Here is a 13083-nt window from a genome sequence, read left to right as displayed (position 1 = left end):
CATAGCTGAAACTAAAGGACTGTTTAAAAATCTGTGCAAATTGGGAATGTATTTTTCCATCCTATTATACTGTAACACAGTGGTTTCATGTCTCTTTCTCAATCTGTGAAGAAGGACATGCTTGTGGCACCAGTACAGCACTACTGTTGTTCAGTATTTCAAGTACTACATAATAAGCATCAGAAGCTCACATTGAGCAAGTAATGTATTAAATAAAAGATAGGATACCAACCTCCATATCTTAAACTAGGCCAGGCTGCCCAGCGCCCCATCCAGCATGGGCATTCCAACCTGGAAATGCTAATTGTGTAAGGATGGCTTGGTTCAAATTGAACTGCTATTGCTGCTCTTACCTTTTTCTGGTATATATAGCTGAAGTTGCAGGAGGAAATCATGTGACTTACATTTCTTGTTTTCTTGGGGAATCTGGGTGTGGGGAAAAGATATAAGACAGTCTGCTTAATTAAGCCCTTGTACAATTGTTAAACTTTATTCTTCTGAATAAAAAAAAAATGCTGAAGTTATTCTAGAAGGGTCCTATTAGGGTTTTTCATGTCCTTGTGTCTAGAGAATTAAAAGTACAGAGGCCTTTTAAACTGAGGGTTTAGTGCCTCTGGAAATCCTCTTTTCTCCGTGACGCACCTTGTGATAACTCTCCAGTGACCAGTAGTTGGATTTCTGTCTCTGCTAACTTTTCTGCTTGCTGTTTGCCAGATGTTGTCAGTCTGACTTCAGATGATTGACACCTTTTCTATGGAAGTAGAGGTTACCACAAATATTGGATTTCATTGGTGTCTTTTTAATTACGACTTGGTTATATATACCTGCTTCTTGTACCTTTCCTAAAACTTTCCCTGGAAAGTTGGGGATTACATTTCACAAGGATTCCTATTACACTGAGTGTCTCACTGATATGTATGTCAGTAATTGTCACTTACCTAAGCTTACTGTGAAAGCATCAATGTCCCAAAGTGTTGTAGAATCTGCTGTGAAGAAGCTTTTAATTCCCATCTTCTGGTTTGTGTTAGACCTTAGCTTGTGTATTAGAATGGTTATAATGTAGATCTTAATATCTATCTGCCTCCATTAAGTTTTTTCCCAGCAGATCATGCACTTAAAGGGCAAAGGAGACCTTATGAGGATACATGTGTAACAGGAAATGTGTTGTTTTGTTTGGACATAGCTCTTTCTGAGTAACTTTTGAGTGACTACGCTTAATTTCTTGTTAATTAAGCATGACATTGACAGCTCACATCAGAGACCTGAAGCTACTTTTTCTTTTTGCCCCTGTGGTATTTTGCAATATTATACATTCACAGATACCATATACTATGCTTTAACCATTCTCCATATGTTTTCTAGAAAATCTCCTTTGGGTATCTGAAGTCCATATGGCTATGTATGATGAAGACCTTTTGAAAAATCCCTTTTATTTGGCTATTCAGAAGCGACGTCCTGATCTCTGCAGCAAAGTTGCAGAACTTCATGGTATTGTAAGTATGAATAAGTGTATTCTAAAATAACTTATTAAATAGCAGCAAATTTTTTATTTAAATTCCAGGCTTCCTAAGAGTCATGAAGGTCAGTACAAGCCTGCAAAACATTTTATCTATAAACGTGGATCTCTTGGTAACTGCACAGTAATAACAGATGGAAGTGATAACTTCTAACCTTCACAGGAAACTTACTGTCTTTGATATGAACTAGTTGTATATTCTTGCATTTGTGATTTAAATTAGGATTGACTTCTTGAAATCCCTGATGGACAGCCAATCACTTATTTCTGACAATTTTATATAGCAAATCAAACACATTAAAATGAGTTGGAATAAAAAACTGCAATTCTTTAAAACTTCCAATCTGAGTATCCTGCAGTAAGCATTGATCTAAAATTAAGTGTGTGGAGATTCCATTACACTCAGCTTATTTTATCAGATTATAAAATTAAGCTTTAATTGGACAGCGCTCTTTCCATCACTTATTACTTAAGATAGTAATATGATTAGTGAACAGATTTTAGCATTTTTGCTAGTCCTATCTGTATTTTAACACCTAATATCATTGACATCCTTAGCTAAAACTTATCCTTAATTCTTTGCATTAACTGTACTGCAGGCTTGCATGAACTTGCTGGCTTCTGATATGTATGATTATCTCAGTGATCTTACGTGGAATTAAAAGTGTATCTTTAAAGAAATACCTGTATATTCAAGTTTAGTAAATATTTGTATAGCTTCAGAGGATTACTGGAGAATCAATGAGCAGTTGAACACTGCTTGTGAAGACAAATCTGTCAAAAATTTGCAGAACCAGGTGTGCCATTAACATTTAAAATTTTCTTTCTGTTCTTAAGTCTGACCTCTTATACTGGTGGTTCTGGAGCTGTTAATGGAACAACTCTACATTTCCAGGACAAGAGTATTCGTATTGAGTTGTATTGCTGCTTCTGGAGAAGGAAGGATGTCATTTTAAGAGCAGAAGCAATTTGAAGATGCTATTTCTTGACAATGAAATGTATTTCTTCTCAGTGTGTATAGAGTTTCTGATATTTAAAGGAATGAGATCTCACACTTTGTTCATAATTTTTCCTCATTGAATAGTAATTTACTGTAACTTGAAAGTGCTCATTCACTGCTTTACTCCAAATGACTGAAATTACTCTGAGAAAGTACAGTCCAAATGGAGAATAACTTAATTAAAAGAAGAAACTCAAGATTCCTTTTGGATTGACAGTAGGAGTTTGAGCTTCTTGACATCAGAACAAATTGAAAATTAGATTAGCATTGTGTAAACAGATGTTAAAATGAATCTTGCTTACTAGTCAAGAATTTGTCTTTATCTGCCAATCTATTGTAGTATGAAAGGCAAAAGCAATCAGAATTTAACTGGTAATTTATTGTATTTATCTCCAAATTGTGATCTAACTCTATTTTAGGTATTAGTTCCGTGCAAAGGAAGCCTTTCAAGCAACTGTCTTTCCAACTGCCAGTTTGAATCTTATGTACTGAAGCCACTAGAAGAAAATTTTGAGACCTTAAATGGAAAGGTATTTCTGTTTTGGTATCTTGGGGACACTGGTAAATGACTCACTGCAGTCAGTAACTAACTGAACTAATGGTTACAGGAGCTAGCAAAGAGTGCTAACTGGCAAAATGTCACTCATCTAAGACAATGTTCTCTGGGATATGTTGCTTTCTAGTGACAACTGTTTTGGTATGGACTCAAATAGTTGTCTTATTTAAATGACTCTGACTCTGATTTTCAGTTTACTACTTCAGTGAAGCAACTGTCAAGCTTATCTGTGTTTTTTAGTTATGGAATTTTTGACTGTGTAAATGGGTTCTCTGCATTTTTGGTTGTTAGGAATCTTGCCTGGAGTAAAGGCCACTTTCACTTAGTTAACTGCATCTTTAGGTTTCATGCTGCCTGTATTGTATGCAGATGCAAGTTCACCAAGGTTTAAGACAATTAAGATAATACTGAGTAGTATCTGACACCTGATTTAGAAACTAATGCAAAGCCATTATAACCAATGCTAACGCTGCATAGGTTTAATACGAATTTTTTTTCTTTTCTGCTTGCCATTTTTGCAATACAGTCTGAGATTTTATACTTATTTGCAGGCAGTTATTTAGGTATTCCTACTATAGGTGTTCACACTGGAATTCTTTAGGAGATAAAAGCTGAGCAAGAGAAATATGTCCAAGATGGATGGTATCTTACTAAGCTGAACTCTAGACAACAAATAAGTTGCTTTTTTTTTTTTCAGTTCCCTTTTGCTAAAAGTGCTTGAAAATCTGCAGATATTACTTGGTTTCAGATATTCTCCAAAATTTCTTTAGTGGGGGGCTTGTAAGGAAAGTGAGTACAAGCAAGATTCAGCTAGCTGTCATAAACTTCAGGAATCCCTGTTTCAGCCTACACAGCATTAGAATATGAAAAGTCTGGGGTCTATGACTTTTCCATGTTGTAAGATTCTCTTTTTTCCCTGGAGATATAACTATGCAATGCAGAAGTCAGGGTAATTGTGCTTTTTAGAATTTTTCCACTTTTCTTTTTTTCAGGAGATCTTCATACAAGGAAATCTTGTCATCTTAGGAACCGGTTTTAACTATCATCTCTCGGTACCTGTTCTTTTTGAGGAAACATTTTACAATGAAAAAGAAGAGAGCTTTAGTATTTTGTGCATAGCTCATCCACTGGAAAAAACAGAAAACTCAAGTAGGTATTTCAGTAATAACAGTTGGCCTTGTTTGCGCAGCAACCAAATCAGTATCTTTATTTAATATGCTTTATTCATTCTGAAAAGTGCTGAGTTGACTGAAGCTCTCAGCTTTACTTGATATGGTGATGTGGATGTTAGTATGTTTAAAAGCATTAAGTTGGTGCCAGCCAAACTTTATTTTTGTAGGACTTGTGTCCCAGTCTCCATGGTAAAGAATTATGGAGTACTTGATACAGCTTGATTTTTTTTTTTTTTTTTTTTTTTTTAGCAGTGCTCAGTTTAGTGTTGGCTGTTTAAAGGTAGAATTTAATCTCTTTAATCACACCTGTCTTCAGATGCGAAGTGGATGCACAAAATTGGATTGTGGTAAATTCATAATCACTTCATTAGTGTTTAGAGGCTGTATAGCATAGCTACATAGCAGCTCATTTGGAGGTCATCTATCACATTTCATTTAATGTATTCTTTTTTCCTAATATTGGAAAAGCCTCGTGATGAGGCTAGAATGCTTTTTCCAAGACTGCTACTCAAGCTGTGAATGTAACAGGATTTCCTTATGAAATTTTGTACCAAATAAGTAACTGAAGTTACTTGAAATGTATACTTTTTCTGAATTAAAAGCATCCCATCTTTCTTAAGAAGGTAAACAAATGACAAAATGGTACTGGGCAAGTTGAAAATAGTACTGTGAGAGGTGTGGACATTATGCTGGAAATAAAATAGCTGAAATACATAAAGACTCAAACTATGACTGAATATATGCACAAAATCTATTTGTCAGTTTTTAGCTATTGTTAGTGTAGTTACACAGCAGCCTTTCAAAAGTGAGGCGACTTGTAATTTCTAAGTAATTTGAAATGAATAAGATCTAAGCCTGTTATTAGTTGCCCTTTGAGTGCAGATGAAGGGCTTGCTTAGAGAAATTTTCTTGGAAAGGCTATATATAAATATATGAATTCGAAACAAGGGATCAAACTTTATTATTTAGAGGAAAAGTGGATTGGTTCAACATTTACTTGGTGTGACTTTGCCCTCTCCTTCAGAAAAAGGGTGCCTACTATTATAGCCTATAATAATAGGCTATTAAATAGGCTATGTAAAAGTTCAGGATGTGGGTGTTTTTATTTTTTACAGCTTGTTTAGAGCACACTGTCTTCCTGCATGGGCAATCAGTCAGTACTGTAATACGCTTTTCTTAAATTTCATGCCTGTCTCACGCTCGACTTATGAGCAGCAATAAATTACCCCCAGAGGAAAGGAGCATGCAGAATCAGTTTTTAACTATTCCAAACAGATACTTGACACAAAAGGCAAGAGAGCTGGCTCTAAGCATGGCTATTTAACTGCAATATCTTCTCATAATTGAAAGCAACACCTTCATTTAAAAGCATAGTAAACTGAATTAATGTTTCATTATACGCAAGTTGGCTTGATATCTAGAACGAGAAAGAGCTTTACTGTGCATGTGTATTCAATGTGTTAACTCTCGGGTTTCATTTTTAGATGAATCTACAGCTTCATCAAACCTTTATTCTCTTAAAAATATTGAAGATGTTAGAGAATTCTTGGGAAGGCACTGTGAGAGATTTGATAAATACATAGGATCTTTCTACCGAACATTTAAAGAACATGAACGGAAAAGCCTCCGCCACTACATAGTGAGTATCTTGCTGCTTGGTGCTTAATTTACTAAATATAATTCACTTTACTGCTTTGGGTATCTTTTCTTTTTAAGATGTTCAATGTCAGAATAGTCCCAGGAAGGAAGGTAGGAAGGGAGAAAAGAATTTGTAACTGTGAATTACTGCATATTGACCGTTATGTAAATGCAGCTTTTAGCTAAAGATCTTACTTTACTTTTGTTGATACTGTATGCTTCTAAGTCAGAGAAGCTCTCCTTTCTTTGCTCTTTTATGCTTTGTTGCTTCATGTCATTAACCCAAATCTACTTTTTCTTTTCCCTCCTAGGATTCTGTCAGTGCACTTTATACCAAATGTCTCCAGCATCTTCTGAGAGATTCACACTTGGTAAACACATCAGTAAATACATAGTATGTAGTGTTACTTAAACAATAAATCATTTAACTCTCTTGCTATTTATGTGGCTTTTCCTTTTTTAGAAGTTGCTTGCGAAGCAAGAAGAACAAATGAATCTGATTAAACAAGCAGTTGAAGTAAGCATCTGAAATGAAGGAAAACAATTGGCAAGCAATTTTAGCTGTTCCTTTCATGTCTAAGCTACTTTTTTTTTTTCCAACAGATGTATGTCCACCATGCTATTTATGATCTAGTCTTTAAATATGTGGGGACTATTGAGGCAAGTGAGGTAAGTTTGATTGCTGAAGATCAATTACATTAATTCAGTGCACTGTAAACACTTATTGCCTTTCTTATGATTAGGATGCTGCTTTTAACAAAATCACAAGAAGCCTTCAAGACCTCCAGCAAAAAGACATTGGAGTAAAGCCTGAGTTTAGGTGAGTGTTAGTTTTTGAGCAGTCACTGAGATCCTGTCTCAAATAGGTTTCTGGCAGACCAAAAAGTTATCCTTCAGACAATAGTAAATTTTTATTATGCTTCATTCCTTTGAGATAGAAAAATTGTGTCATTTTAAGGAAGTTGTTTCATTGAACTTTTTTTTACTTTGGGGGTTTTACGTCTCCCATTCAATCTACAAGGTGCAGAAACACAAGTGTAGGGTAGAGATAGAAATGTGTTAATACCATTCTTCATTTCAGCTCTGAATAAGTTCAGACTTGGATTTTGGACATCCTGCACAGGAGCTCTGGTGTATGTTGACAATTTCTTTCAAATTATTTCGTAGTTTTAATATTCCACGTGCGAAGCGAGAACTGAGTCAGCTGAACAAATGTACTTCCCCTCAACAGAAGCTACTTTGTCTACGAAAAGTGGTACAAATTATCATGCAGTCTCCTAACCAAAGAGGTCAGTAAACAGTGAATTAAAATAAAGCTGAGATTATTTTTTTCTTAACATCAATGCACTGTGGTATATAAACACCTGTTTGAATTAGTCTTGTGCGTTAAGCAATTACATTCAGATCTGCAGAGATCTAAATAAAATGATTGCAACATGAGCACTTCAGCGCTTTATAATAAGAGTAAGCTGAAGTACTTGATTAACTGTATGTTTTAGCTAGAGCATATGACAAGCTTATGTAATCTAGGACTTTCTCAGGTAAGAAAAAAAAATGTCATCCATTTAAAACACCAAAGTTGCTGCTGGCTTATTCTTGTCTGCTTGTCTGTGCTCCATGATAATCTTGAAATCAGAAGTATAGAGATGTGTCACTGCAAAATGCAGTGTTGGGGGGCAGAGTTAGGCGAACCTTATATATAGTACGTTGAGTGCCACTGTTGATTCTGTGATACTTCAGGAACATACAGACCTGCTGATCTGATTCTTATTTTATGTAGCCTGGAAAGGGAAGATGCTTCCAATAGGCAAAAAAAGTGGTGCACTAGAATACTGCTTACTTCACAGCATCACTTTCTCCTGGATGGCCCTTGGGATATGAAAAAACATGTCAATGGACAGTGTTCACCTTCAAGCTGTTGTTCTGACTTCTCCAGTGAAGAAGGAGGGAATGCTTAATTCAGTAATTCAATAATTAAATATTGCAGCTGTATTTGGTTTTTTTTGGCTCCTGGAAGTCTGTTTTTAGAGAGAGATTGAGAACATACTTTTGAGAGATTGCGTTGGTTACTAGTCAACTGGGAGAGCTGACCATTAGTCTTAAGAGGCAGAGCTGCATTTATGGGCATTAGTTTTGGTTTGAACCGTGAGATTACTAATAACGGATATAAATTCTTTCTTTTAGTTAACATGGAAACCATGTGTGCAGATGATCTTCTCTCTGTCTTGCTGTATTTACTTGTAAAAACAGAAATCCCAAACTGGTATGTAACTTCTTTGGCTGTACAAAGCTCCATCATATTGTATATAATGGTGCAGTGGGGTCAAATGTTTCTGGATTTCTAGTAGTAGCCTACCCAATGTCTAAGAGGGGTGATGTGATTCAGAAAACTAGTCAGATAAATAGCAAAGATGTGATAGAATTCAGGACTTACTGGGAATTCAAGTGTTGTTTTGATTCCAAGACTGGGAAACTGTTGCAATGGGGGAATCTTCCATTTACTGGATCTGCATGTCCAGTGTGGACTTTGTACTGGTTCATCCACATTTGCATTGGAACTGCAAAACTTTATGCAGTTTCTAGATGCTTGAGATACATTATATGGAGAAATGTGATTTGAAAGCTTAATTGCTTGCTGGCATATGCTTTTATAGTTATTTCATCTGTTGGGAAAGGTATGTATAAACCTCTATCTGAACAGTAGTGTTAGTGTATCCCAAATCTCAGATATTAATGATTTACCCGGGTACTTACAATGCTTGAAACTTGTGAGACATTATTTCTTACTGTTGTCCTTACCTTGTCCTTCATATTTGTTATATCTAGTTTTTAACTTTGTATCACATAATGAAGAACTGAAGTGTTATGATCCTTCTGCAAAGCTCAGAACAGCTATGATAATGCCAGCCTAATCTTTCTAGAAGTTTTTTCTTGACTCACATTTAATATCTGCCTGGATTGTCTCAAATGAGCTGTGAATAAGGTATGACATGCTAGTGTCAACTTTAATGGTTCATGGTTTTAAATTTATTTCAGGATGGCCAACTTGAGTTACATCAAAAACTTCAGGCTTTGCAGTTCGGTGAAGGATGAATTGGGATACTGTCTAACCTCAATTGAGGCTGCAATAGAATACATACGACAAGGCAACCTCTCTGACAGATCAACAGTAAGCTACTCTTAAAGTCTGTCAAATGTGATTTTGATAAGGTTGCACAACTATGTACCACTTCAATCAGAAGAAGCAAACAGCTAACAAGTTCATTTTTCACCCTTCGAAGGTTAGGAGGCAGCTATACCTGAAGCAGAAGCTAAAATGTTATAATGAAGTGCCAGTCCTGTAGGAACACTTGCTCACTGTACACTTTAAGGAGTAGGTATATCTGAAGTAGATGTCTCTTCATCATGACTAGAAACATTCCATTTTTTTTTTCCAAGAGCTGAATTTTAAGAAAGCTTTTAATACTTTGTCTTCATTCTGTTGTAGTTGTGAAAGCAATGCAGTACATCACGGTAGGCATAGCTTGAACTTAAAAACGTTTTTCTTGAAATTTTAAAAAGCTTAGCTAGCAGAATGAAGATTTACTGGATAATTTTACATTACACTGCAGTTGAAGTTCTTTAAAAATAAAAGTGTTTGAGGTGCACATAACTCCATTACACAAAGTTGATAATTTAGTGGGAGTGCAGGACTGTATCATATTAGTGCTTAAAGGTCAAATTTGTTTCTCAGGATTTCTAATACAGCAGGGACTGAAAGTTTGTGGATCTGTTGCAGCTAGACCTTCTGTCAATAAGGTCTGATCTCTTTGGGAATCCTGAATGATACTGATGTGACTTCAGAAACTTTTGTGCTCTGAAAACTTTCTAGCTTATTAAAGATATTCAATCTTGCATCTTCTGCTTAAAAGAAAATTGAGTCTACTATTGCAAAATTTTTTTCATGCTCTGTTGTAGAAATCAAAAGTAGCTAACTCAGAACCAGAATGAATTTGTGTCTCAGTCTGTCCAACTGCAGAGCACTGGAATATAATTGCAGGAGCCAGACTAGTGGCTCAGTGTGCAGGGCTTGGGATGGGACAACCTGGGGCACAATCTTAAACACTTAATTTTAATCTTTTTGCTATTTGTGGCTTTGTTTTTTGTTATTCTCTCCATGAATTTGTCATGCATGTGTTGGTTTTGTACACAAAAAAAAGCACTCTTCCTTTTTATGTATAAAGAAATTATGGTACTACTTGTTTGCAGTGTTGTTTCAAATTGTTAAGGAAAAAAAGAATAAAAATGTTAGTTTGAAAGGAAAACAATTTGCCAGTCAATTTTGCTTCCTGCAGTCACTTGGCTGACATAAATAATTAATACACAAATAGCAGTCTAATGGTCTTGAAGGAGAACTGGAGCCAAAGTAGAATTATCTTCCCCAAAGTATCAGCAAGTTGAAGAAAATAAAAACTGTTTCTGATGAAGTGCCTGCTTCTATCTCTTCTTACCCAACTAAGGCTAGCTTTTCTTTTTCTATGAACTGGAATTGCCCTTAGTGATCATAACTTCCTGTTAAGTGTCACTGTCAGTAAGATACTGTGCTTATTTATCTGGGAGATGCTTGTCTTGAAAAATGAACTACATCTCAGTCTGTATGAGGGCAATCCTATGCTACTTACGTAAGTGTCTGCACCAGTATACAGTGTTCAGAAGAGCAAGCTTTCCTCCATATCTCAGCTGGATCAGCTCCAGACCAGGTCTGCAAGTTCCCCACTTTCTGCCTTTCTACTTGTGTATATGAGCAAGCAGCAGGAACTCTCCACACCTCCTGTCACAGCAGTCAGCATGACTAGATGAGGGGGGAGAACAGGAGTTTTGAAGACAAGGAAATGAATCACCGCATGGTCTCTAGCACAGTTTAAAAGGAAAGACCATTGTCACTACTGCAGGTAGAAAGGAAAGGTGATACACCTGGTTTCTGCCTCTTTGTTGTAATAGATAAGCCCTACCATGGGAACTGAAAAAAGAAAGTAAGGAGATGGATGAACTAGCAGAAACTTCTGATGGAATTACTCTCCCTTCAGAAACCTAGTAGTTTAGGTATTTCCTTTATTCTGTTTTAAAGGAGATCTGCTTTCTGCTTAAAAGCAGCAGTTGTCAGATTGATGTCCTGTGGCTTCTATTTCCAGATTGAGCTCGAAGGGTTTCAGGCTCTGAGCAAGAACATTGCTGTGCCCTGGGCCTTCGTTACAGCTCCTCATGTGGCTATGTTTAATTTTATAGTTGGCTTCAGATGGCGTTTCTGATGGCTGACTAATGCTCTTGTCCAATCCCTAATGAAACCAACTACAGAAGGAGAACTCCACAGGGAGCTAATGTACCCTGTGGGATAATGGTATATCATCTTCATGTCAGTAAGAAAATTGCACTTAAGAAAAACTTACCCGGTTCTTCGCTGACGATGATACAAGTCTTGGAGAGACACTTTCAGTGTGGGTCAAAAGGAGAGAAGCAGGCAACTGATAGCATGGAGGGCTACACTTTTTTGTCTGGTGCTGATCAAACTTGTTTAATAGGATTCCAGTCTAATAAATATTGGACCCTTGTTAAATTCCTGTGTACAGCTAATACACAGACCTAATTTAGAGAGTTGAAGGTGGATACAAAACAGGGACTTTCTTGAAGCCATGCACAAGAAAATAGGTAGCATTTAGATTCTTGCATGGAAAGAGCTGTAGATGGCCCTGGAGTTGGAACTGAAGGAGTGCATGTAGGAGGGCAGGAAGGGAAGTCTCTAACATAAGCTGAGGTTAATAAGGTTCAGGGAGTGGGGTGAAGAGGAAGAGAGAGTTTTCACAAGCTGTAAATGGTTATTGGAATTATTCTGGATAGGTTGCTATATAGAGACTCCTCTTTGAGTGTACATATCTCTTTGTATAAAGAATTGCATCAGATAAAAACATCATTCATGTTTGGTTGTAGATTAAATAAAACTTAGATACAGCTGTCATACTTAATAAAGTCCCACTCTAAGCAAAGCTTTATTTTAATTCTTGGAGTGGAAGTTAAGTTGTTACAAGTAATTTTGTCTTTGAAGGACTTATTTTGGCATTTCAACCAATTCCTGATTCTTATGCCATTCCTTTTTTCAAGATCTTATTTATAAATGATATGCAGCTTCACCTGTAATGGACTTCTTCCTGACTCATGTAATAAAATGGCAGTCTTATCTCTTCACATAAAGATTGCTGTCTTAAATGGCTCCTTGTTTTTTTCTGTATTTCAAATGCTTTTCATGTAAAACACACCATGAAAGGGACAGTATTAAAGCTATGCTAAGTTTTGCTGCTTTTTGAGATTTTCTATAAAATATAAAGCATGCAAGCAGCTATTGAAATTCTTCAGTGATTTTGGTATTCAAGCTTTAAAAATTTTTCATAGCTAATGAAGATTTTGATCAATTTTTTTTTAATGGATGTTATTCCTGATCACACGTAAGAATCTATCCGAGGAGATCAAGGATCACGTACTTCTGTTATTCTGAGAAGATAGACATGGGTATCTTTAGCTGAAGTGCCTAGATTTGAAAAACTCGTGAATGTCACCTTCATGTCTCTAAATTCAAAACCAATAAAAATAATTTCACATCAATCAACTTTTTCTTCTTAATAAGGTGAAATCTGAGCTAACAGTTTTTCTTCTGTTATTATAGAAAAAGCAAAACAAATAGCATAAATAGCTGAACGCAGCAAGCCTTTCCAAATAGTTCAGGCTTTAAAAGCTGTCAGTTACATTAGCTACGGTGTTAGGAAGGGTGATCTTATAAACATACAACCAAATGACCGTGTAGACGTGTTAAGATTGTACAGACTGATTGACTACTGAGTTCACAAAGATACCATGTGTCTTACGAGGGAGGTTTTAATATTGTGATAGAGAACAGATCCACATCCAGGTTGCAGCTGCTCGGTTTCTACCGCAGTCTTGGATTATTTATCCATTCTAAAATGTCAACATTTGAAGTATTGAAAGAAGTGCTATTTATAGATAACATACTGTGAAGTACAGATCTGAACCTTCATCTCTGTAGAGCTTTCAAATGTTTCTAACAACCTTATTGGCTTTATCAACAGAGGATTTTTTTAGGCAGCACTGCAAGAGAGGTGTTGATTTTGGGACTTCCTTGATGAAATTTCAAGAAAATCTGAATTTTTACTTG

At 36.1% G+C, this 13083-nt stretch overlaps 1 protein-coding gene across 4 annotated transcripts in view; it reads left to right on the top strand.

Moving 5' to 3' along the window:
• ANKRD27 (ankyrin repeat domain 27) overlaps positions 1–13083 on the top strand; it is a 58318-nt gene that overhangs the window by 24782 nt on the left and 20453 nt on the right. For all 4 annotated transcript variants that reach the window (XR_016470552.1, XM_031615360.2, XM_031615359.2 and 1 more), the window contains 11 exons: positions 1363–1493; positions 2936–3046; positions 4065–4221; positions 5729–5883; positions 6194–6253; positions 6346–6399; positions 6486–6551; positions 6626–6702; positions 7050–7171; positions 8067–8145; positions 8919–9051. Coding sequence is in view for 3 of the 4 variants with exons in the window: in XM_031615359.2 (XP_031471219.2) it covers positions 1363–1493; positions 2936–3046; positions 4065–4221; positions 5729–5883; positions 6194–6253; positions 6346–6399; positions 6486–6551; positions 6626–6702; positions 7050–7171; positions 8067–8145; positions 8919–9051 (1145 nt within the window). In the remaining variant the exon portion in view is untranslated. The remainder of the gene's footprint in view (positions 1–1362; positions 1494–2935; positions 3047–4064; positions 4222–5728; positions 5884–6193; positions 6254–6345; positions 6400–6485; positions 6552–6625; positions 6703–7049; positions 7172–8066; positions 8146–8918; positions 9052–13083) is intronic.

Source organism: Phasianus colchicus, chromosome 13, assembly GCF_987193195.1.
Source record: "Phasianus colchicus chromosome 13, bPhaCol1.hap1.1, whole genome shotgun sequence".
NCBI classification, from domain to species: domain Eukaryota; kingdom Metazoa; phylum Chordata; class Aves; order Galliformes; family Phasianidae; genus Phasianus; species Phasianus colchicus.
This window is presented reverse-complemented; position numbering and strand designations above follow the sequence as displayed.